The 24,442-nt window shown below is 40.2% G+C and overlaps 4 protein-coding genes, 1 non-coding gene and 1 pseudogene across 9 annotated transcripts in view; 4 read left to right on the top strand and 2 right to left on the bottom strand.

Moving 5' to 3' along the window:
- LOC111649900 (ADAMTS-like protein 1) overlaps nucleotides 1–2,272 on the top strand; it is a 94,174-nt gene extending 91,902 nt beyond the window's left edge. For 2 of the 3 annotated variants that reach the window (XM_087172127.1, XM_087172128.1), the window contains one exon: nucleotides 318–2,272. In XM_087172127.1, the coding sequence (XP_087028253.1) occupies nucleotides 318–427 (110 nt within the window). In that variant the 3' untranslated portion in view covers nucleotides 428–2,272. The remainder of the gene's footprint in view (nucleotides 1–317) is intronic. The other variant, XM_023399597.2, reaches the window with a different exon arrangement.
- Nucleotides 2,273–3,126: 854 nt separating this feature from the next.
- Nucleotides 3,127–8,469, top strand: LOC111649916 (NACHT, LRR and PYD domains-containing protein 3-like; annotated as a pseudogene). Its single transcript, XR_015436782.1, has 6 exons — nucleotides 3,127–3,572; nucleotides 4,002–5,725; nucleotides 5,981–6,064; nucleotides 6,223–6,306; nucleotides 6,945–7,022; nucleotides 7,116–8,469. The product of XR_015436782.1 is annotated as an NACHT, LRR and PYD domains-containing protein 3-like (transcript).
- Nucleotides 7,147–13,883, top strand: larp7 (La ribonucleoprotein 7, transcriptional regulator). Of its 2 annotated transcripts, none has more exons than XM_087172129.1 (13): nucleotides 7,147–7,230; nucleotides 9,140–9,354; nucleotides 9,835–9,935; nucleotides 10,066–10,149; nucleotides 10,446–10,610; nucleotides 10,723–10,825; nucleotides 10,986–11,288; nucleotides 11,423–11,576; nucleotides 11,704–11,846; nucleotides 12,242–12,351; nucleotides 12,531–12,690; nucleotides 12,998–13,089; nucleotides 13,544–13,883. In XM_087172129.1, the coding sequence occupies exons 1-13, from the start codon at nucleotides 7,181–7,183 to the stop codon at nucleotides 13,619–13,621; spliced, it is 1,758 nt and encodes a 585-aa protein (XP_087028255.1). In that variant the 5' UTR covers nucleotides 7,147–7,180; the 3' UTR covers nucleotides 13,622–13,883. The 2 variants fall into 2 exon arrangements, with proteins under 2 accessions (XP_087028255.1, XP_023255358.1); XM_023399590.2 differs by lacking the exon at nucleotides 7,147–7,230 and adding an exon at nucleotides 8,523–8,652.
- Nucleotides 7,855–7,928, bottom strand: trnai-aau (transfer RNA isoleucine (anticodon AAU)). Its single transcript has one exon. It is a non-coding gene; the product is annotated as a tRNA-Ile (tRNA).
- A 474-nt stretch (nucleotides 13,884–14,357) lies between the features above and the next one.
- saxo2 (stabilizer of axonemal microtubules 2) lies at nucleotides 14,358–16,127 on the bottom strand. Its single transcript, XM_023399588.2, has 3 exons — nucleotides 15,955–16,127; nucleotides 15,615–15,781; nucleotides 14,358–15,515 (listed from the first exon to the last, which is right to left on the bottom strand). The coding sequence occupies exons 1-3, from the start codon at nucleotides 16,125–16,127 to the stop codon at nucleotides 14,560–14,562; spliced, it is 1,296 nt and encodes a 431-aa protein (XP_023255356.2). The 3' UTR covers nucleotides 14,358–14,559.
- Nucleotides 16,128–20,032: 3,905 nt separating this feature from the next.
- col25a1 (collagen type XXV alpha 1 chain) overlaps nucleotides 20,033–24,442 on the top strand; it is a 143,627-nt gene continuing 139,217 nt past the window's right edge. Inside the window, exons 1-2 of the mRNA XM_087172126.1 lie at nucleotides 20,033–20,813; nucleotides 20,990–21,059. Coding sequence (XP_087028252.1) covers nucleotides 20,520–20,813; nucleotides 20,990–21,059 — 364 coding nt within the window. The 5' untranslated portion in view covers nucleotides 20,033–20,519. The remainder of the gene's footprint in view (nucleotides 20,814–20,989; nucleotides 21,060–24,442) is intronic.

Below are 24,442 nucleotides of genomic sequence, written 5' to 3'. Positions count from 1 at the left end.
TTTCATGTGCTGAGATTTGGAAGGATACACTGTCACTCCAATAGAAAAAAATTTAATTTGTCATACTCAAAGCCCTGAAAAATTACCTTGGAAAATACCACTTGCCTACATTATATTTGGACACCTGAAATCCTCTTAACATAAAACTAAAAGGATTTCTCCAGGAAAGTTTTTGTGGTTTAGATTTTCATTTTTCATTTATTGTAATAGCTTGATCCATGGCGTTTCCACTCACAGAATGCTCAGCGCTCTCTCTTGAAAAGTGATTAGGCCTACAGTAAGTATGTGTAGTAAACTGTTTCTTCTGTGTACTCCAGCAGGAGAGTGTCGAGACAGCACAAGGTACTGTGAGAAGGTTCGACAGCTGGAGCTCTGCCCACTGCCCCAGTTTAAGAGTCGCTGCTGTCACTCCTGCCGAAACACCTGAGACGGGAGACATGAGATGAGGGCTGTGGACAACCTGGATAGGTCAGGGAAGGTGCCAACAGAGACTTGAAACCTCTATGCCCCATCCTATCGCCAACAACTGTTTTCGATGAACAGTTTTGGATGGGGGATACCTGAGTGTAGAGGAATGTTTGGACGGTCATACCTGGAGTGGCTGTGATCCGCTTTCCTCAAAGATGCCATGTGTGGGTTTGAATTAGAAAGTATTGTTTTGAGAGGAGTGATGTGTCTGTTAATGAAGGCTTCAGTTTTACTTCTCTTTTTTTTATCTGAAGTTCATTTTCAACAGCTTTCCTAGTTTATGTAAAAGTGAGTGAGACACATTTCCATTGTGAGTAATCGAAACTTGTGGTGACTGCGTCACAGGGAACTATAATAATGAGGCGTTACACACAACCTGTCTGCACTAATGGTATGTGCTGTTTCAGGGTTTCCCTAAAAAATAAGCCACCATGTTCTAGTGTAGTACCAACACTTCTCGTCTCAAATAGGTTGCACATTATAATGCAACTAGCATGCAATAGCATAAGAATACAACACAGAAATAGACTTTTGAGACTGATACCCAGGGTCTCTGGGTAGGCCGCTGAGTTTGTGATAACCACTGGATAGTTGTGCGTTTGCCTTTATTGCAATGATCTCTCAAAACAGTATTGTTAAATAGTTTAGATACTAAATGAGCTTTTATTAATGCGGTGTGGGTATACTCTTGTTTAAAACTACAATACAGCATAGCGCTGTATATAAATGGGAAGAAGCTAACATGATTAAAAGCCTGATATTTGGTAAATGGTATAATTTGGTATTAGCCACCTGGGAAATAGATCATGATCTGTGCTACCATTTTGGGTCATTTATTAGCATGTGTTGACAGCAGTGATTGGTCACGTCATTTAAAGAGGAAAGGAATTAGGATTGCAGATGTTTTTCCTGCATTTTTGGCAGAATAGAAAGTAGGACAAAGATTTATCTCGCATGGGTTGCACTAATGGAGGTATATGACTGAAGCAAGTCAATTTTTTGGAAATTTTGCACTCAACTCATCCAAGTCTTTGTTAAGAACATGGCTTGTAGAGTTTTTTTTTTTTTAAGGTTACATTGTTTATATATTTTGTCTTCTGATTTTGTTATTTCTTGTAAAGATATTTGTTAAAATGTCTCTTTAACCACTTTGCAACGTTACAGCACGTTTAAGCGTAAGCTAAGCATAATCGCCCCCTGCTAATTCATACTGTCCACCTAATCATATTTTTGCTCAGTTTGATGACATTTTAGGGAAAAAACTGAGTTAAATTTCAAAGTTCTTATGTAACTCTTCTGCTTAGGACAGATTTCAGTGTTTGAACTCAAGATATGTAAATATGTTCTCAGTGTCATATTTGGATATTGGTTAAAACAGTTGGCAACTTTTTAAAGATCATAATTAATGTACCACAATTACATTATTGCAGTGGGTTTGCACTTTTGATATTATGTCTTGGGTTTCACAATGCTTCATCAAGTGCAACACATACGTTAAGAGACTACTTGGCCTTTCATTGAGGTGTGATTATTTGATCTTATGAGAGGAAAACATCATTAACATGTTACTTATGCTCTTAACTTATGTAGATATTTGTCTTGTCTTTTAACTATTTATTTTAATGTGTGTTCTTGTGCATACTTTTGTAAATAATTACAGGGGTGGGTTTTAAGTATTCATTTCCCAACAGCTGATAGTATTTCATGTGCATGTAATGGGGACCCTCTGCTGGTGACTTGATGTGTTGCTCTCTGCTCGTGCCTGGTTTATCATTAAATAAAACCAAATACATTCCTTTCATAATCTGTGTGTTGTGATTATCTCTTATTTTTGAAGTTGGTATGTAGCAGGGTAAGACTGGCCTTCGGGCATACTGGAACAAATCTCTCTGTGTGCCTGTCATTTAGGGTGCACATGAGAGTGTGTTGCATGCATATTTTGGGACTGGGCTCACTGGTCAATCACAACCAAGTTTCCACCCTTCCCATGGGGCTGTCCCATGGAACAGAAAATTCACATTATGCACTTTGTATAACCCGGTTTTGCACTTTGTATGACCTGGCTTTGTATAACCTTGGACATGAATCTGTCCTCACATGTATGCTCCTTACCTGATGCTGTCTAGTACAAACTAAGGAGTAGTTTGTCCTTGAACACGCAGCTGCTTCTTGACAGTTAGACAGTTTTGATGGCACCCAGAATTGTTCACACACACATCCTCACCCTGCCTCCTTCTCTCCTTTCTCTATAAAGTTCATGTGCCTTCTTTGTTCGATATCAGTCTGCAATTACACTCTGTTGTGACTGTACACTCATCCTTTGCAAAGCTCTTATTAAAATATACAAAGACAACTTGGTCATTTTGTCAACTTTTCATTTTCAGATTTCCATCACACCCAGCACATATAGTAAGTCCAGGGCTAAATTTCTTTCCCAGTCCGCCTTGGTCTATAGTAACAGCTAAAATTTCTGTAAGTAGTCTAATCTTTTAATTTAAGCTTTGGCAGAACATATAAAAAGTGCACACTTATGCAATTGGCGGTTCTACTATGAACCGGAAAAACAAGTCATTGTTGTGGTATTGCCTCACATTGTATCAAGGGGATTTCCTCATTTTGAAATTGCAGCATACAGACTTGTCTGCTCTTGAGGTGGGACATAAATTCATATGATCCTTCTGAACGATAAGCGTAAACAACATGAATCTAGAATTTATGATTCAAATTGACATCGTTAGCAGATCATAACAGGACTTTTGTGATTCGTGCTGGGGATTATTTCAGATTAGTTATGGTGGAAAGGGATGGTTGTAATTCTTGTTTGACAGCAATCAGGGTTCTGCGAGTTTCACTCGTGGATGAACTGGAAGGACGGATTGACTCTCTGCTAGAGATTTTAGTAAGTCGAGAGGTGTTCACTCGTGATGACCGTGAGGAGGTGTTGTATCAGATGGGGCCCCGGGCAAGAGTAAGAAAGGTGTTGGATATCCTGGAGTGTAAAGGCGAGGAAGCAGCCAAGATTTTTCTCTTCATCAGCAGTCATCATCAGCAAGAAGCAGAGACGCACTTTAGAGAAGTCAACACAGATCAACATCAGTCTGCAGGTATGTAGTCAAACCAAAGACATGTTATTAGTACATTTCCATTTGGAGTTAAAGTAATGCTGAGTCACAGTATGTATTTGGAAACGCATTGTGTTGATCATATGAACATACACAGCATTTTATGTAGTACCATCAAATATTTTTACTAGGGCAGTCACGGTCTCAGATTTTCAAGTTAACGATATTATCAAGATATCATTAGAAAGTAGAATAATTATCAGTCAACAATCAGTCAAATTCATCTGTTACTTTGTTTATTGTGTGTCTTCTCTGGGTTTTTTTTAGCAGTAGACTAAAATACTAGTGCAGGAAGGTGGAGGGGGAGCACAAAAACCTACAAAAATATTTCATTTTTTGAATATCATATCATCAATACTGACACCCTTAGTTCACAGGCTATAATTATATTAAGTTTCTTTTCTCTTGCAGAGTACAGCAAAATCAAACAAAAGCACAAAGACATCCTCAGGCGCAGGAGTGAGAGCATGCTATTCTACAACACTCGTCACGGAGAGAAAATCCTTTTTTCCGAACATTATGTCAATCTCCTGTTAGTCGATGGACACCAGGGCTTGGAGATAAAAAGACACGAGGTGCTGACGTTTGGACAAAAGCGACTATCTTTGCAGCAGAAGTCAACTGTACACAGGAAAATTGCACCAGCTGAACTCTTTTCAAAAGCAAATGGTAATCGTCCAGTCAAGAAGGTTCTGGTTACAGGGGTGGCTGGTATTGGGAAAACTATCATGGTGCAGAAGATGCTGTTTGATTTTGGTGGAAACAAGAACCATCTAGCCTTTGACTTCATCATCCACATGAGCTTCAGAGACCTGAATCTGATCGACAAACCTACAAACTTCAGGGAGTTGGTCTTGCGAAAGAACAGACACCTTTCTAAAGTACTGGATAACATTTTAGCCAATGACAACAAACTGTTGATTATCTTGGACGGCTTTGATGAGTTCAGACACTATAGGAGCTGTGATGTAGATGTTTTTGTGACTGAGCCAGACGAAGATGCAGAGGTGGTGGAGGTCTTAGGGAGTCTGATGCAGGGTGAACTGCTGCCCAATGCCTCTGTCATGCTCACAAGTCGACCTGCAGCTATCAACCACGTCCCTGTGGGCTGCATCGACCGCTTTGTGCTCATCGCTGGCTTCTCCTTGGCTGAAGTTCAAGACTTCTTCTTACGTTATTTCCAAGACAGTGCCCTTGGTGACCGACTGTTTGCAGTGGTATCAGCAAATGAACTGATGTTAACACTGTGCTACATACCTGCATTTTGCTACATTGTGTGCTGTATCCTCAAAGAAAGCCAAGATCTCTGTGGAGACAGCCCCAAAACCATGACAGATATTTATGTGCAGTATCTGGTGGCTTTGATTCGCTCTCACACTCAGTCAAGGGCTGAAACATTTCTTCAAGAGCAAAAAGCAGGGGGGTGTACAGCAGCTGTCTGACATAGTGCTGAAGCTGGGTCAACTCGCCTTCCAAAAGCTGATGGAGCATCAAACACTATTCTACAGCAGAGACAGAGATGTTGCAGCATTAGAGGGATGCAGCCTGGTTAGTACCTTCCTAGACAAGACAGTAGCACAAGAGCCCGACTGTACTGAAGAGGTTTACTCCTTTGCACACCTCACTGTTCAAGAGTTCTTTGCTGCAGTTTACTGTGCAGTGACCGATCACCCTTTACCTGATGCACTTCAGCACACTGCAAGTCCTGGAGAGAGAACAAACAATGGCTATTTGGACCTTTTCAACCGCTTCCTGTCTGGAATCCTCTCCGAACGCAATGCCAATCTTCTGTCAAGGCAGTTGGGGCTGCGTTACCACAAAGAAAAGATGGACACCTATCGCCAGAGGATCATCAGAGAACTTGCAGTGCTCTGTGAAGACGGGGAAAATATCCTGAATCATTTACACTGTCTGTTTGAGCAGCAGGACCCCTCATTAGTCCTTGCCATGCAACCAAAGTTGATACGAGTTAACGTTAGTGATGAAACACTTTCCCAAATGGATTACAATGCCATCAAGTACTTCCTAAACCTCACAAAGGGCAAAATATATGAGCTGGATCTGACAGGGACCGGAGTAAGCTGTGAGGCACTTAGAGATATTCAGCCCCTGTTGCAAAGATGTGAGAGACTTTGGTGAGTTCCAGATAAAAATTAGGTTGACATCATTTCATTCTCTGATCTCATCTATCTTGCAAGTTTTCTTTGTCTTATTTCTGAGTCTGTGCAGCTCTTTGTTGGTTACATGTCCTGCACTGAATGCATCAAATCACAGCCAACTGCATCTGTCTTCTCCTCTTTTTATGAAATGATTTAGAAGTGATGACATCATCAGACTATGAAATATGTAATACATGACTTGTGCACTAACATCACTATTTCACTTTCAAGGCTTGGAGAAAACAACCTGGACATAGACACAGTTCAGGTCATTGCTGATGTGCTGAAAGTGTCGGACAGTATAACCCACCTAGGGTAAGATATCTATTGATATTATTCTTTGGTTATGAAAAGAATCCACGTAATACTTGACAAATGAAGTATACAGCCATCCATTTCTTAAGAGCATATGTTAATTATAGTCCAAGAAAAACTCACCCAGAATGTGTCACACTTTCTGTTCTCCATTTTAGAATTGGATGGTCAAACCTTGGTGATGATGAACTACTGGTTATTTCTACTGCCATACGGATTCAAAAAAAGCTTGCAGAATTGTGGTAAGAGACACACGTGAACAGTATGTCACTTAAATATTTTGGGGAAGTTCAAGCGTGTCCACCCCAATGGTCATGATTGTCTGAATCATCAACAATTTAATATTTCAATGATTTAAAAGTTGACCAGGACAAAATGATGTATAACATACAATTCTATTATTTTTGCCAACTGTTCCAAAGGCAACTTTTATACCCAATCCAGTAAATTTACTGTTTGGTAAACTTTCCTCCAGTAAGCCACAGAATAGATTCTTTTTTTTCTTTGAAATGTTCTGTAACCATGGTCTCTCATTCTTTATTTCTTTTTTGAGTAGTAATTTAAGACTTTGTGGTGAGGACTAACTAAACTATTAAACATAGATGTATCAGAGAACCTCAATGAATGAAAATCTTAGAATTAAGTCAGCACTGAACACTATGTCTCTAGGAAAAATAAATTAATTTAAAAAAAAGTTATTGATTTAATACCAATTATAGCTAATTATCTATCCTTTTTCTATCAGCACTTAAGTTCACAGGCGAAGCAGGCGGTGAACATAGTTTCAAATTTCATGGTTTGCTGATTGTTCCAGTGTAAAACTTTTTTTTTTTAATTGTTCAGGACATATTACTTAAAGTTAACCTATGGTCTCTCACAGGATGGAGGGAAACCAAGTGAGCTCCAGAGGTCTGCTCTCACTCACTGACTTGACCCCATATCCTCTGGAAAAAGTTGTGTGAGTTTTTTTTTTTCTTCCAAAAAACAATTCAAACCACATTTCAACAGTTTAGGTTTTTCTGAAGCTTCTGTTGATTCCCTCTCTGTACAGCGCCATCTGGAATGACCTGCCAGAATCCGGGTGCACCCAAGAAAGCATTAGTGTCAACTTCACAGATGACGATATGTGGGAGGCGTGGGGGGAATGGGTCATCAAACGGTGTGAGGTCAGCAGCAACGAGAAACTAGTGATGGTACTCCATAAAGTGTGCAAGGTATCGGTCCATTGCTTAGAAGCCCACTGGGCAAAGACCTTCTACAAGCAACTATCACAGCTCATCAAGCGCAGGATTGAGTTCTGCACTGAGGATGACATATGCAAGAAGCTTAGAAAGTTTGAGAATGTTTTGAACCCCTGACAGAGAAAAATCTACACTCACCTCCAGTTGTATGGTTATATATGCAGATTAAATGTCTGTTTAATGCTGAATGCCTTGTGAAAACAATGACAAAAGGAAACAACTCCCATAGCATACTTAATGCAGAAATAATTTGCCTCATGCTTAATGCACAAAAATCATACCCACCCTGACCTCGGAAAAAAAAAAAGGTTTCTTCTCAAAAACTTGCTTGGATGCATATAAATTGTGCATTTACACTACAATCTCTGGAAACATAACTGCTTCAATTGCTAAAGTGGCTGTAGCTATACAGACTTACAGACCTACAGACTAAATTGGGTAAAGTTTTTCTCTCCATAGTGATGCATAACGAACAGCAGAAAAAGTTCGTTAAGCGAGTCATGACGATATCTGTAGGAGGTGTGTATTAAGAGGGTCAAAAACAACGTGTGGCCCGTACGGGGATCGAACCCGCGACCTTGGCGTTATTAGCACCACGCTCTAACCAACTGAGCTAACCGGCCATTTACATGGGATCTATAGGACACCTTCAAAATCTTGCGTACACAGCTCCTCACTTCCACTCGTCGTTATGGATGATGTTGTTTGTATGATACAATAACGAACAATACACCGTGTTTGAATACTTGTTATTTTTTTTCAGTTCCTCCTTCTATTTAAAGTTCCTCTCCCTCATCTTTCCGTGCAGCTAAATACAACTAGGAAAGCGCTAACAGTGCCCGGATGTAGTGTTACTTCTCAAAGCTCAAATTATGTCACATGCAAGTTAACATTTTTTATGTTAAACGAGACACTGGATCAAATGATAAACCATTTACATTATTCGAAAATTAAGTTATTTATTGAAAACGTTTATTCGTGTAAATATTTTGGTATTGATTTTTTTCTTTTTCTTTTTCTTTATAATATCAGTGCATCTTCTTTTTGCGAGGAGCATTGTATTCCGTTGCCATATTTGTAACATACTACTTTTACAAATTTTTATCGGACTTATTGTAAATTGCGAACAATTGTCAATAAAATATTGAAACTATTTTGAAATAACGCTCACGTATATTTTATTTTGGCACTTTATTTTGGACTAGTCAGCGGAAGTTGTGGGCTGTCCCTGTCGTATGACGAATTTACTCTGCGACGTGTGACCAAACGTAGCCGGCAGGCTGCTGTTTTATGTTATTTTTGTGCGTGCTAACCATCAAGCTGGACTGTTTCCTCTTCACATATAGGGTGAGTTCTCTCAATTTTGATGTAATTTGGATTTTAAGCGTAGATTTGACGGATTTTGAAAGGCAGTGGGCATGACTGCAGCATTTTTAAAAATGTCACGACCCGCGAATTGACGTACCAACTTCGACAGCAGTTTGCTAAGGGTAGTAGTGGCTAAAAGAGAACTAGCTAGGTAAGCATGCACTGCTAACTTAGTTAAGAGCTGTTAAATATGAAGCTTAAGCTGTTTTTAATGTAAAAACGTTAATACAATATTTAAGGGGCGTGTTCATCTTTGACTTGTGTGTTCTTTATAAAGGTAAAGAATGCCTCATAGTGCCAGTAGTAGCTGTGAATTTGAATTTGAACGTTGTGTAAATTAGGGTTAATAATAGAAACACTACCACTTGTCTATCAGATAAAAACACCAGTAAAATAAATGGACACAAGTTAAGTGTTTACTGTTTCCAGTGCTGTTTTTTAATTGTGTTTCTGGCCTTTGTTTCAGTCCCACCCACAGGATGATTGACATAGAGACAGGAACTGATGATGCTGGTGCCACAGAGCCACGCAGTAAGAACAAGGAGACAGAAAAGAAGAAGCGGTCTCGAGTCAAACAGCTGCTGGGTGATGTGAAGAAGCAGGTGGAGTTCTGGTTCGGAGATGTCAACCTTCACAAGGACCGCTTTCTGAGAAAAATCATAGAGGAGTCGGACGATGGATGTAAGGGGCTATCAATAGCTCAGATGCACCACTTTATCCATATGTTGTTGAGTCTTTTAAAAGATAGGTTTGGATTTGCTCTTAATCTTAATACAATACTCACATGCAATATGTGCATTAAAAGAGTAATTGGTTCCTAAAATCACTCCTTTTTTCATGCTTGCATAATGAAAGGCTTTCAAGTGCAAAATACCCTCTTTGCATTTCCTTGCTGAGCTGCTGTGGACGGATAGGTTCCGGCAGCCTTACATAGGTTTGTTTGTGGGACACCAACATGGAAGTAGACCTGCCCACAAGCCAGCCAGTATGGACAGGAGGAATGATTTCAGTGACCAATAACAATCTAAACGTATGATATGATATGTGAGTCGTGTATTAAGACAGAAATCTTAAGCTATTCTTTAATGCAAGTGCTGACATGAAGTCATCAGATTTTGAATTGAACAAAGCATCTAATACAACATGTTTAATGTGTCTTAGATGTTGATATATCTGTGTTGGCGAGCTTCAATCGAATGAAAAAGCTGACAACTGATACCAAGCTGATTGCGAGGGCGCTGAAAAATTCATCTGTAGTTGAGGTACTGTCTTTTTTTTTTTTTTTTTTAAACACCTCATAACTGTCCTACTTTCACAATGTTTGCATAATTTATGAAGTTAGGTTCAAATTGATGTACAATTCCAAAAAATGTTCCTATTTTTGTGTTTCAGGTTAACTTGGAAGGCAATAAAGTACGGCGTCAATTTCCAATTGGAAATATACCAAATGATACAGACAGCCGCACAGTCTATGTGGTAAAAAAATGTTTTCTGTTGTTTCTTTTATTCAAAGGGTTTACTTTTCACGGGGATATTTAGAATGGGAAACATCCCAGTGGTCAAATTTGGACCTATTTAGTAAAACTTTGCTCCACATTGTACCTGAAAGCACCATTTGAATTTATTTTGCATCTATAAAGGTTTACATTGAACGCTTTTATGTGGCAAGACTCGCACAATTTTGATGGTTACTTTTCTGCCTGACAGAAAAATAGTTTTGGATCACAAAATAATACAATTCTTTCTTCCTTTCTTTTTTTTTTTTTTTCAAGGAACTTTTGCCCAAGGATGTGACCCACAGCTGGATAGACAGAGTGTTCACAAAATGTGGGAATGTGGTGTATGTTAGCATCCCCAGATACAAGTCTTCTGGTGATTCCAAGGGTTTTGCGTTTGTTGAGTTTGAGAAAGAGGAACAAGCACAGAAAGCCATAGAGGTGAAAACTTATGAATATTTCACCATAGCCAGAAACATGTGACAATTGTCAGTCCAGTGTTTATTTTTGGCAGAAACAAAACCCAGGGGAAATTTTGATCTTTTTGAAACAGATGCTGAACAATCCCCCTGAAGATGCTCCCAGGAAACCAGGGATTTTCCCTAAGACGAAAAGTAGAAAGCCGATTCCTCTGACATCCGACAATCCTCCATTAGGTACAATCAATTAGAATCAAAAAAGTGATGCCCCCTTTTTTTTAACATCACTTTTTCTCTCTGCCAGCTAGAGTCCCTGATGCTGGCATAATATAAAAAATAAGGCTATTGCTGCGATTTGTTGAAATCATTTCCACTTCTTGACATTCATGTACTGTAGGTGAAGAAGAGGAAAAGAAAAAGAGAAAGAAGAAGAAAAAGAAAGATGGCGCCACACTACCAACGTCTGCAGAAGAAACCAAAGAGCAGGCGATGGAAGCAGAACCATCAGAGGAAAAGAGGAAGCACTCAGCAGCAGGTGATTTTGAACCAGATGTCGCCAGCGCTCAGAAAACACCTGGGAAATTGTCAGAGAAAAAAAGACGACGGTCACAGACAGTAGAGGGATCAGACAGTGATGTACCAGCTAAGATAAGAAAAACCAGCGAAAGTGAACTTGGAAAAAAGGAGAAAGCAAAGACTGGTAAGTGATCACAATGTCACTTTCCACTCTGGTTGTGTCTATTTTTCACAATCTAAAAATACAAAAAGTACGATGAGGTGTTCTCGCAGCAATGAAACCACAGGCTTGTTGTTATTGTGTTATTCCTCTATCAGATCCACCTACTCAAAGTGACACGGACAGAGGTGTTGAGGAAGGGAAAGAAAACAGAGATGATTCAACAGTTAAAGCAAAGAGGAAGAGAAAAAAGAAACACAAGGAGAAGCTGAAAATTGGAGAGGAGGTCATCCCATTACGAGTTCTATCAAAGTAAAATCTTACATCCCCTTTTAAAGTGACATCATCAGTATTTCAGAAGTAAGGGAATATCCATTCAGATCTACAATGATTTTAACACACTACTGGGCATCTTTCTTCCTCTTTTGTTCACGTAAAGGAGAGAGTGGCTTGAGCTGAAGGAGGAGTATTTGACCCTTCAGAAGCGCAGCATGGCGTCCCTGAAGAAGTGCATTAGTAAGATTGATCACAAGGAGCACACGAGTCTAATGGAGACAGAGGATGATCCTCAAGATGGAAACAGTGAGTTTTGTCTCCACTATTCCTAGTAATTATAGTTCAGATGGCCAAAGTGAAGACTGTAGAATTGGGTCAAACACCACTGTTGCTTAAACTGATGCACAAAATAAAAGGAAATTAAAATATGAAACAAAGTGTAAAAAGTTTCTGAATAAAATGAAATTCTTTGACCTTTAACAAAAATTAAGTTCCTTGTGAACAAGTTAGAACAGTGTTTTTTTTTTTTTTTTTAGCTTTCACACATTTGGTTCATTTCAATTGTAAAATGTTATTTGGACAGTCAAACGGTATTGACATCACAGTATTTCTCCAAAAATATCAAATCAGACTTAATAGTTACAAGCTGCCAAAATCAGATAAACCTATATTGAAATATAGGTCTCTTTTCTTTCATCTAGAGAAGAGTAACAAGAGTGAAAAAGCAACTAACCAGGGCCCTCAGTTTACCAGTGGTGTCATCCTGAAGATCACAGACAACAAGCCGCTACCAGGGAGAAAGTTCATCAAAGTACAGTATAACTCAATGCACTCATCAGTTTTACTGGCAATTACCATTATCTTCTGTATTTGGTGAAGTTATCAAAGTCATTAAAAAAGGATGTTCCCCCTAGTGGATTAAAGCTCAGGTCTTTTTTTTCTTACTTTGTGTGTGTGTCTGTGTCTGTGTCTGTGTCTGTGTGTCTGTAGGATGCCTTGTGCAAAATATCACCAGTGGCGTACATTGACATCTTGGATGGAGATGCTGAGGGTCACATCCGTTTTCACAACCCAGAGGAAGCTAAAGCCGTTAGTGATGCCAGAGCAGAGCTACAGAAAGAGCACAGCTGGAAGCTTGAAATCCTGTCAGGTATGACTTTTTATGTCTACACACCAAGGTGACATTTTATTTTGTGTGTACTGCACTCCTGTGCAGACCACATGCAAACATACCTGTGGTCTAAATGAGCTGAGGACGTGGATGACTGAGCTGGCACACTGGTTTCCATAATTGATGATGGAGAGAATGACTTATTGAGACAGACTATCTGCTTGTCTCAAGTTCTGTGTTTTTAATAGTTCATAGTTGAACTTTGCTCAACAATTATTTTTGAATGAACTTTAAGTCAGAAAAAAATCTTTTTAACATTAGAGTCTGTGTTTAATTCCTTTGAAAGGTGACCATGAACAAAGGTACTGGCAGAAGATCCTAGTTGACCGCCAGGTCAAGTTGAATCGTCCCAGAGAAAAGAAGCGTGGCACCGAGAAGGTGAGATCACCCTTTAAATTTATAAAAAGAAAAATACATATACATACAGGTTATTTTGTACAATAATAAATTGTTGATCAGTTATTCCATTTTTAGTATGTAAACAATGTAAACAAGAGGCTGTTGAATGAAAGTTGAATAATCCCTTAAATTATGAGAAATCCAAATAATTTGGTATTTGGTGTGTTTTATTGACAGACATATAATAACACTTCATACACACTGTTATATATGGTGATATTCAAAGTGTGCAAAAAAAGACACATTTGTGATTGAAATTGCATATTTTGTAATCAACTTATTCTGAATACTGTCCATTTTTGGATCAGTCTACTATCTGGGACAATTTTGGCATATGAACACAGAGTCAGATACAACACTACATTTTAAATTGTGCCTCTATTTTGCTTATGTGCTATCACATGTAGTTTCTTATTTTCTTCTCACACTTCAGCTCATATCCAAAGCAGAAAAAATCATCATTGCGCGAGCCAAGGAGGCTAATAAGCACATCCGTTTTCAAGAAGACTGACACCTGCTGAAACTATATATATATATATATATATATATTTTTTTTTTTTTTTTACAACATTACATGTTTAAATCTCTACATTTCACAGGATGTGATTTGAAGGGGCTAGTTGGTGTTAATGTGTATTTAGCTGGAAGAGAACTGAAAGAAGTAAAGTAGTTGAAATATCCCCTTGTTTTTTGTTTGCACTGGAGCCCCCAAGATAAATTGGAATGCTGCTATGCATATTAACTTTTTTTTTTAATTGATAGCCTTTTTTTTTTTTAAAGAAAATTCTGTATATGATGTAAATATAACTGTTTTGAAAGTTCTCCCAGTCAAGAATAATTCCTTATGAATTACCTCTTTGCCTCTTTGTTTTTTTTTTTTTAAATAAAATTTCATTATTTGATGAGAACAGTGTTTCTTGTTATATATCTAAAACACAGTTGTGCTTCTCATGAAGTTTGTGTCAAAGTAAAAATGCTTTTTAAAACAGAATAAATGAGCAGCAAATACATCTACCTTAATGCATTCAGTCTTAATAATACTATATAATAATTATGCTTTATATGGATGGTTCACCCCAGTTGAAATGTTAAGCTCAAAATATTTTAAGTAAATACAAAAAAACAGTTTAACACCATCGTCCAAGTTACTGACTAGCAGCTGTTTCGGTTGCAAAAGTGTTTACACACAATTAACTAGAGGATGTATGTTTAACTGTTATTTCGCATGCTATATTTAGCTGTTTAACTTATAAAAAAAAAATGAATATGAGTTGCCTTCAGTTTTGTAGATTACATAACACTCAACGTGAGATGAGTAGTAGTGTAAAAATAGCTGCCATTACATAATCTCAGTTCCATTTATGGCTTTTATTGGTGTAAAGGTAGAAACTACCTGAGGTAAAGTGTGGCAGCACCACACCCCGTCAGTGGCTTGGTCTCTAGGAAGCCTTAGCTTCTGTTAGAAACCATGCAGCTTATTGTTTCGTGGGGCTGAGATGGGTCATCACAAGTGTCACCATCAGGCCAAGGCGCTCCTCTGTCAAAAGAGGTGGACCAGTACATCCTGGATTCTTCAGGCCCCGTGGAAATGCATCCGAAGCCGGAAAACCCTCCATTCTCAGCAGGAAATTGAGGTTTCTCTGTGGTGTTACAGCTGGAATTACAGACAGCAGGCTCGTTCAGTTTGGGATGGGGGCTGCAGGGTTTCGGGTTTGTTTTGCAGTTCTCAGACGGCTTAGGTGTGCACACTGAATTTGGGGTTTTCATGGGCCATTCCATCTCTCCTTTGCGGACAATGGGCAGGCGTCGTGGTGTGCTCCAAGCTTTGTAATCCTCCTTCATGGTTGTCACTGAAGGAAATGGCTCCTTGCTTTTCTCACTGTTTTGCACAGATGGCAGGATTGGCTTGGTGCGCTGGCACTCGTGTGGTGTGTAGTCTGCGTGTGTTGTGGAGAGAAACACGTTGTGACCTGCTGGTGGACTGGACACTTTGGCTTTACCTTGGCCGCAGAACTTGGTTTCAAGAGACCAGGTCTTAAATTGCTGAAAGAATTCGCTGGCTTCATTAAAAACTTCCTGGTTCATTTGCCAAGCCAACTTTGGCCCGAAGGACTCTGTGTGCTCAGCCAGCAGACCTTTGTTGCTTTGGTTCACAGGCTTCTTCCTGCATGTCTTGGGCGGCATTGGATGGGTGATGTAGTCAGATTTGTAGCTGGTGGTCCTTTCAAATGGTTTTGGTCCTTCCTCCTGTTCCACTGGTTTGGAGTTTGCATCCACCTGAACAGAATCTTTCTCAGATTGACCTTTGTGAGCACTTTTTGTGACAACTAATCCTTGGTCGACCTTCAAGTTGTCGTGCAGCCTGTATGGCTGACGCTGGTTAGCTTTCCATGCTTGGAAATCATCTGAAAATACAGTGAGAGTGGATTTTAATCAGAACGTATACATTTGTTACTTTATATTTCTGCAATGTATGTCTCCAATATGATCCTTAAGTCGCTTACTTTTGTACACTGAGGTATAGTCCACCACCTTGGATTCCAGCTGGTTTGCTGCAGAGCAAGTATGATTGTGCGGAGCGCTGCTGCATCTCCGTTGGCCTTTGGGTGGCAAAGATGGCTGTGGGGCCTTTGGTGGGTTTTTCATCCATTTGTGGGTAACAAAGAATGACCTGAAACACACACACTTATGATGTGAAATTTGTTGAACTCACAAATATTGTAGCTTACAGTGTCTGGTTTATTCTTCTACAGGGATTCAAAACACGTCATACCCCAATATTCCTCCATACATCACACTCCACACCTCCAAAAACATGTATCTAGTGACAGACAAAGAACTTACCTAAAAGTGGTCATGTCGGCACTGGTCCCCTTCAGTGAGTGGTAAGGGTTTTTCTGTGTTGAGGTCGTGACAATCGTTGTGTGGCAGCGGGGGGGGAGGAACCTCTCTTGGTACTCTGTGGTCATGGAGGCCCGTGTCTGGGCTCTCTGCGGGCCGTAAAGCTTCCTGGACATCAAGGCAAATTTATATAGCATAGCATATAAGTTTAATTACCATTTCAACAAAGCAGTTACCTCCTTCCTTCCTGTGGCTATTCAGATAAACAATTCCTCAGCAGTCTGCTGTAGTTAAACAATTTTTGCAGCTTTCACAATCTACAGCCACCAATGCTAACGTAGTTTAAACAACTGTAAATCACTTACTGCTGCACAGCTCCATCAGTATACTGCTGTTAGTTTACTGCTGACCTACATTTCACTTTTCATTCACTTTACCTTTGCACATTAAGGTTCATTTACAGTTAAATGACTTTACCTACCTCTCAAATTACTTCTTGCACATTTGTATTCATGTACGGTGCATTTTTATCTATTATCATTACTATTTCAGAGTAGTTTCCTCACTGCTTGTTGAGCAATTGTAACAAAGCAGTTTTCTGATTGTGATTCTGATCAATACACAGGTTGTTAAAATGAAACTGAACTATGAAACATTGTCAAGTGACAGCATGTTCAACAATATTTCAAGTGCTTTTTAAGTCTTAGAACTTAGCACCTTTTTACCTTTCCACAAAGACGATCAAATATATGGATAGATAAAACAATATGAATACAGCAGGTGTTGTAATCATATTTTTTTTATTAAGATTTATTGACAGAGTTGACAATCTATAACATAACCTCTGCAGGAGTAACCCTGATCACACATATCTGCAGACAGGCACAGCAGACACTTACTGTAACTACAGCTCACATGATTCCATTGAAAATAATGTCAAATTAAAAAAAAACACACAACAAAGCACAAGCAGATCTCTGGTATTTTGTGTTTTTGTCTTGGAAAGCCCATCCAAAAAAAAAAAAAAAGAAAAAACAACCATCCCATCAAGAAACCATTAGCAAGAGATCAGCTCACCTCATTGCTGTGGCTTGTTGACCGCCCTTATGTTGCGTACTCTGCTGCCTCACAGCTTTGGGCTGCACCCCTCGTCCGGGGGTGCACCCAGCGCGTTTTGTTTGTACGTCCATCGGCTCAGCCTGCTCCCTGGCTCCTCGCTGCAGGCCTACAGCGCATGAATTATTGACCGGAGGGACGTGGGGTGTGTGTTGAAGGAGAGTAGCACGCAGCGGCCCGACAGCTTCTAAAAATAAACACGAGTGAATTATTCTCGGATGCAGGCCGTTGTCAAGGCGAAGACTCGGCTCGTGATGATGCGCTTTTTTGGCGCGTAAAGAAGATTCCAAAACTCCTGTAGGGATGTTACACGAAGTGGAGCGGCCACTTTTGAAAATGTCATTTTTAGCTGCATTATTAGATTGTTAAGCCAATGCCTGATTATGTTTAATTTTTTAATTTTATTTGCTGAATATGCAAAGTGCAGTTTGACTTGGCAACGTGACTTGGTCGCAGGACTCCATCTGTTACTTTGTGGTCATGTCCAAAAATAAAAAGAGAGAGAGAGAGAAAAGGGGTGGGGGACTGTCAGCCTACACACACACACACACACACACACACACACACACACACACACACACACACAACGGGGAGTCAAGGGAGTTGTGACCTTGTGACCTTCCGCTAGGTTTCACACACACAGATGTAGTCATGGGGATTCTTCCACTCACAGGTGTTAAATTATGGTCTGTTGGATCAATAGGTCAAGGGCATTGCCGTGTTTGTCCACTAGATGGCGTTCAAAGCTTTAAAAAAAAAAAAGACTATTAGGTCCACATGACAATTTTGCTTCGGTGTCTGCTGCTTGCAATCTGGTGTTAGATTAGAATTAACTATGGTATTTATTTCATAATTTACAAGTTCTTAGGCTGTTTTTTTATTTGCACAAAGCTTATACAGCAGCATAAAACCAGAACAGATGTGACATGAGAGGAAGAGGCTGATACAGACTATGACCAGTATTTTGTAGGCCTGTTGATATTCATTATCCTTTGGTTAATCTAATTATTAGGCATATCATTAAATATGTAGTGAATGTTCTGTTTGCAGTGTAATAGGGTCTGTGAGCCAGTGCTTATTTAGACAAGAGACCTGCAATGATTTCCAGTTGTAGGGGGAATTCTGGCTCATTTCACTTCCTCTGGCTCAGCAGACTCATCTGTTCAGGTCGAAGTTTGGAATTAAATGAGGTCATATCTACCAATAAAAATAATAAAAGGGTAATCTGTCCTGTCCAAACAGGTGCAGAGGAGTTGACAGGAGAGTGAGGGAGATGCCAGTCAAGCAGTCTTTTTACCTGAAGAGGCCAAATCAGGTAAAATAATGAACCTGGCCTTTAAAGTATTTCGGGTTTCGCCTCATTTCGGTCTTAGTTTGGCACTGCAGCAAAACCACAGATTCAGTGCCTTGCTGTCATTGCAAACTAACTGTACAATGCTTTAGGTTTGCTTATGTTATTTTGATACTGACAGTGTGTGACAGCAATTCTAGCAATATATTATCTCTAATGGATGTGTGTTGATATTTTCTTTCACTGGATGTGACACATCAGAAGATCTCTGCACTGGAGAAATACATTTCCTGTAGCAGTGGTTTAATTGGCCAGGGAGGTTTTAATGTCTGATTTTATATTAAAAAAAAAAAATTAAAAAAAAGAGCCAAAGAACTAATCTATAAATCAGATTAATGTAGAATATACTTGATTATTTTAGGGAAATAAAAGAGACAGAAACCGCTCTGATGAATGGTAAGTCACATCCACACTGGATACCTCAGACACCGCGTGCAGTTGTGCCTCTGGACCCCACCCATTCATTTGGAGCGGTGGAGACGTATTTTCAAAGAGGAGCATTAAAATGCAAAAAGGCTGGAAAGAGGAATCTCGGAATAAGAAGTCGGGAGTCAGGAGAGGTTTATGGATATTTGAAGTCGTTTTCCATTAAGAATTTCTGACTGCCTATGAAAAACCGACTTCTTTATTCAATGTCATTCAAATCACTCAGAATAGATCTTGGTCTCTTGAAGCGAGTGAACCGTGGAGGAAGACAGATGTGATGTTATTGCTGCTGATTGAATATAGTTTAAAAGTACCTCAAACTTGGAGCAGTACTATGCGCATCAACTTTATATTGCAGCCTCCAGAGTTAAAGCATCAGAGACAACGCTTGTATTGATGCTGATGTAAGACAGACGGTGGTGCCAAAGCCCAGTGAATAAACGGGATTATCACTGTGTCATTCAAACAAACTGCTCTATCGTGCAAAAAAAAAAAAAAATGTTTGGAATCATTTTTCACCTCAGCATTCCCATTATTTTAGAGAGAAACCCTACAGGAATTTTCGAGGAATCGCCCTCTCTAACGTGAAATAGTCATCCACATTTCCGGTTTTCATGTTATTCGTGGTTTGTGCGCACTGTCTGCTTGTGCTATCACAATAAATCCACTAAATAGATACGAACTAAAATCTAATCACAACTCAATGCATCAAACAGTCCAGAAGGGAGACAGACTGTGGGGTTCACGCGACATCTCTGCCTGAGCGCTGTTGGGCTTTGTGGCTTTCTTCTCTCCACATGAGGTCTATAGAAAGCAGTCAATCAATAAGATATACTCTTTTCTCATAGTCTGACAGTTTATTCAGCACCTTTGCTCACCTAACCCCGCGAACATTTAAGATAGATTTTCATGCGTATTTACGCAGCGCCATGAACAAAAAAAACAATATGTTAACGTTGCCATACAGCGGTTGCAGTAAATGTTAATGTTTAATTTTAAACAAATAACAGAACCATGAGTGATTAATCATCTAAAACGTGATTGTTGTTTTATAGTGCCCTCACTCTGAACCGTGCATTTACAAAATGCAGCAAGAAGGCTAATTGCCTCTTTACGCAGCGTTCTGTTTTTGCAAAGCTGGAGATCTCACAGGAGTACAATCATTTCTCTTAATGTCAACTAATGGCAATAGTACTCAAGTGTAGGAGAGCGAAAGGAGCGGGCCAATAAATTATGTTAATCAGTCAGGACAGATTGGAGGCGTGTTTGTTGCTGTAATGAGGGGGAGCGTGCCTGCACCGTGGAAAAGCTCTGAGTGGTAATGCTGCCTCCACTACATGCGCGCTGCCTTCTACCTCCCCAGCCTCTCTTTCTACTTTATTGTGCATAATAGCGTTTTCCTCTGCACTAGACTACTGTGCAAGGTTCTGTGCAACAAGTTTGCAGGAGCCCTGACGCGCCGTCAGACAGGTTCATTTGCTTTAGCTGGAGCGGAGTGGGGCTCCACTCGTCTATCTGTCGCTGTCACCACAAAGTCACTGTACGTGAACGCCGCGTCGCAGGCAGGCAGGCACACACACGCACACATACACAGAGAGGGAGAACAGTGTGCCATAAATTCGTGACTCCGCGCCAGATGCAGTTTGCTCCCAACGGCGCGTGTAGTTCTAGTTAAATGGAGATCGCGGAGGCAAGAGGAGCATCCAAGTGCGTGGAAAAAATGGAGAAAGTGGCGCCTCAGAAGCGACAATACTGTCGCACAACAGTGCTGAACATAATCTCGTCTTTATGTTCAGTGGCGTCCATCGCCTTTTGCATTCTTCTGAGCATTAACACAGCTGACATTAAGAACCGGGTTGTGGATTTGGAGAGTGGGAATGGCGAGCACCCGTTCATCCGTGCCCCTGGCTACTCCCTGGATGATTTTAATTCATTGATCCAACAAAGAGTGGATGAGCTGCTCTCGCAGGTAAGACTGCCTCTTGCACTTGTTCTCCATGAGTTAATTGTTTTCAGCCGCTTAACTGCCCACGAACTGACACTATTTCAGTAAACAGCCACGCAATTTTCCCCCAAATAATTTATTGTCACTGAAATCATCACGTGCAGATTAATTTAAAAAAAAGCATTGTTTTAAAATTTCAGCGCTCCTATGAAAATTTTGTCAAGATTCGGACTGCCAGACAAACGTCACCTGAATGCAACTGCCCTCCAGGTAAACCAAACTACTTTTCCCAATACTGTGTGTGTGTGTGTGTGTGTGTGTGTGTGTGTGTGTGTGTGTGTGTGTGTGTGTGTGTGAGACACTGGATTTGAAGCTGCTTCACTCAGACCAGAGTTGATGTGAGAAGGAAGGAGATTTTTCTGAACAGGTCCTGAGTTTATTTCATTGAAATAAACTGATGACACATAACAGTTTGCCTGGATGGTGTTGATAGTTTGGGGCAGTTCCGCTGTGAAGGATGCAGACAGCTGAATGGCCATTAAGCTTAACAGAAAGAAAGGTATTTAACAGTGGTCTATACATAGAGGTGCTGAGAGGTTTGACTTGTGATGTTGCCTGTCCACTGAGGGAGGAAAAAAAAAAAGCCACATGAAATTCACATTTCCCACCAGTAGATGGAAACATTTATTCCTTCAGTGTGGGTCAGCATTCTGATCATTTTGGGATGGAGTCAAGGTTGGGTTAGTCTGTGCATCAGTGTGGGAGACTGTGCTGATGTAAGAGGGATGCTGCAGAATCTGAACTGTAGGATCAAATCTTCTCTGACTTTTAAATGTTGTCATGGTCGTCACTATTGTGAATAACTGGAGGGGAAAAAATGAATCATGTGATTGACAGCTGTGTGTTGACTGTGCAGGTCAGAGGAAAAGCATATCATGGCTGTTGATTGAAAACCAGGTATCTCCAATTTTGTTGAATTAATTAAAAAAAAAAAAATTTGAAGGATGAATTGTTCTTTAATGTGTTGAGAAAATTCTCCTCCAGTGAGAGCTAAATAAACCACATAAAAATCCACTGGATCATCTGAGCAATGTATTGTCACATGGCTTTAACTGGGGCTGGTTTTCTCTGCTCATAAAAAGCGGAGATGCATGGTTTTCACAGGACAGCAACGACATGCGAGTTCATGTGTCACTTTCTTTAGGATGCCACCAGACGTGTAGATTTCCATCATCTGCTCAAAGCCTTTTCCACCGTTTCATATCTTCATGTAAAATATTTTAAGAACTCAAATAGTGTCGACAGGTTTTGCCGCCAATCAGCTTCCAGAATTCCGAAGCTTTTGTCAGACAGGATCCTCAGCCCCTTGAGCCTCCTTGAAATCAGAATGAAGACTGCTCTCTTGGAAATGACATGTATTTCACAACTTTTTCAAAGTGTGATTAAAGAGGGATCTGCCCGCGCTGCAGCTTCAGTCAACCGCAGCTGGGAATGTGATCCAGGCGGTGTGAACACAGTGTAGGTGACCTCTCCGGAAAAGCCATAGTTGTGACATAGAGCAGAGTAGCCTTGTGGTTGGATCTCTTTAGATGGACAATCCAGGTGTCAGCAAACATCTGCCGATGCGTCCTTGAGCAAGATGCTGAATCCCAACTGAAGCCAGGGAGTCTTCTGCCGTTGACCTCTGACCTCTGTTGGAGGGAAATTAGGGGAAAAAAAAATCCCCCTCATGGATACATACACCGACAGATTATTACATCTATTACAATCAAACAGATGAAAGAAGAAGCAAGACCAGTGAAAGTGATAATCATGAATGAACGGCACAATTTCTTTAGTTTTCTCAAGTGGTTTATCAATTACAAATGAGTCATCTGCTGAGTGAAAAGGCCTGAATTAATGAGCCAGAAGTACTGGAAGTATTACCCATAATGAGACTCTCACAATCACGCTGCTCTCTGTTCTCAATCCCTATCATGTGTCTGCTGCTTTTTCCCTTTTTCCCTTCCGGCACATTTCTGTTACGGGCAGAAATAAAACAACGAAAACATTTCACATCAGATGAAGCACGGTGACACTAAAACCCGAACCAAGGCGGCACCGAGCTCGATCTCGGAAACTGGCAACTAGTCAGCCTCTCAAATCTGATTACTTTTTCCTTCATGTCCACTATTTATCCATTTCTTATTGAACTATAGTTACATACAAAACACATAAATCATAGTAATACTTTGAAGAATCTGGAGTGTATTTGACAATGTAATGCTCATGCAGTGTAAGTGTATTGTGCCATGCAACGTTAATGCTCTGTAGTGGGTGTTTTCAGGCCAAATATCTTTATACTTTATGAATGCTGAATGGGTTCTCTCAATATTTATCCCCTCCTCTGTCTAGAAGACAGCCCGTGGCTCAGATGTGGCTTTTTTTTTTCTCTTTCTTTTTGAGGGGAGGACTATAATGTGCTTTTCACAGTCTTCACTTTATTGCTGTCAAAGAAGATGGAGTGGTTGCATAGACAGAGCAATGGTCCATAGCTTGGGGATATTTTATAGGTTGCTCCTGAATCAGAGGGAGTTTGTGCCATCTTTATCAGAGGAAGTCTGTCGTGAACTTAAAGCATATTTTATTCACGCTCATGTACTTTTTAGTTAAATGGAAGTGAAGTTTTTGCTGGTGCCATTTTTCATTCTCGCACTGTCTGTTATCGCCGTCACTCAGGACTCAGTTATTAGCTTCTGTGTGACTGAAGGCTTTTTTTCACAGTGAGGCTGATAATGCGGCTCTTCACCTGAGACTCGGACGGCAATGTCAACGGCCCATCACTTTGGTCCTGGCTGCAATGTTGGATGGGTTGTCATGAGATTTTTATTGACTGTGGTGCTCCCTTAAATTATCCTCTAGCGACACCAGCAGGTTGACACTTGTTTTTTTTTTTTGTGACATGTCTGAGCAGCTATAGGATGGATCCAATAGATCCTTCACCGATAACTTTTGTCATCCCCTCGTGCCGCCATGAGATTGAGCTTTGTGATTCGGAGTGAAATCTTAGTGTATGGTTTGCCATCAGGTCAAAATGTACAAAGTATTTTTGCTAATGACCAAATACAGAAGAAAATACAACGACTTTCCCACCGGCTTCTGCATTACCTTGTGTTCATTACGATGTCACTGTGAGCATGTAGCATTTACCTCAAAGTGCTGTTGTGCCTACTTAAGTACAGCCTCACAGAGCTGCAGACTTGTGTGTGTGTGTGTGTGTGTGTGTTTTCTATTGAATTTAATAGGGACACACACCACCATTTTCATGTTAATCCCTTGTCAGTTTTTCTGGACTGCACATTGGGTTTGAAAAGCTGCATTTAGTGGAAATAGTCTTGGGTCTAGGGGATAAGAAAAACCTGTCAAACCGTCTACAGTCACACCCCCTCGGTGTGCCACTCTGTGAAGCGAGTCTCCTTCTAATAATTGTTTCAGCATTGGCGGGCTGTTTGTCTTTTTCATTTTTTTTTTCGTGTACCTTCTCCTCCCCTGGGATCTGCATTCAAAGCAGGGCCTGTTGTTTAATGGGACTATAATAAAATGTGCATTCAGCAAGCACTGGTGCTTTGCTCTTTCCCTGTTTAATCACCCATACACCCACCCCCCACCCCCAC

The sequence above is a fragment of the Seriola lalandi genome, unplaced genomic scaffold, assembly GCF_002814215.2.
Source record: "Seriola lalandi dorsalis isolate HSWRI2012SDOR001 ecotype SW California unplaced genomic scaffold, Sedor1 jcf7180002052086, whole genome shotgun sequence".
Taxonomy (NCBI): Eukaryota; Metazoa; Chordata; class Actinopteri; order Carangiformes; family Carangidae; genus Seriola; species Seriola lalandi.
Note: the sequence above shows the minus strand (reverse complement) of the source record. Positions and strands in the feature narration are given on the sequence as shown.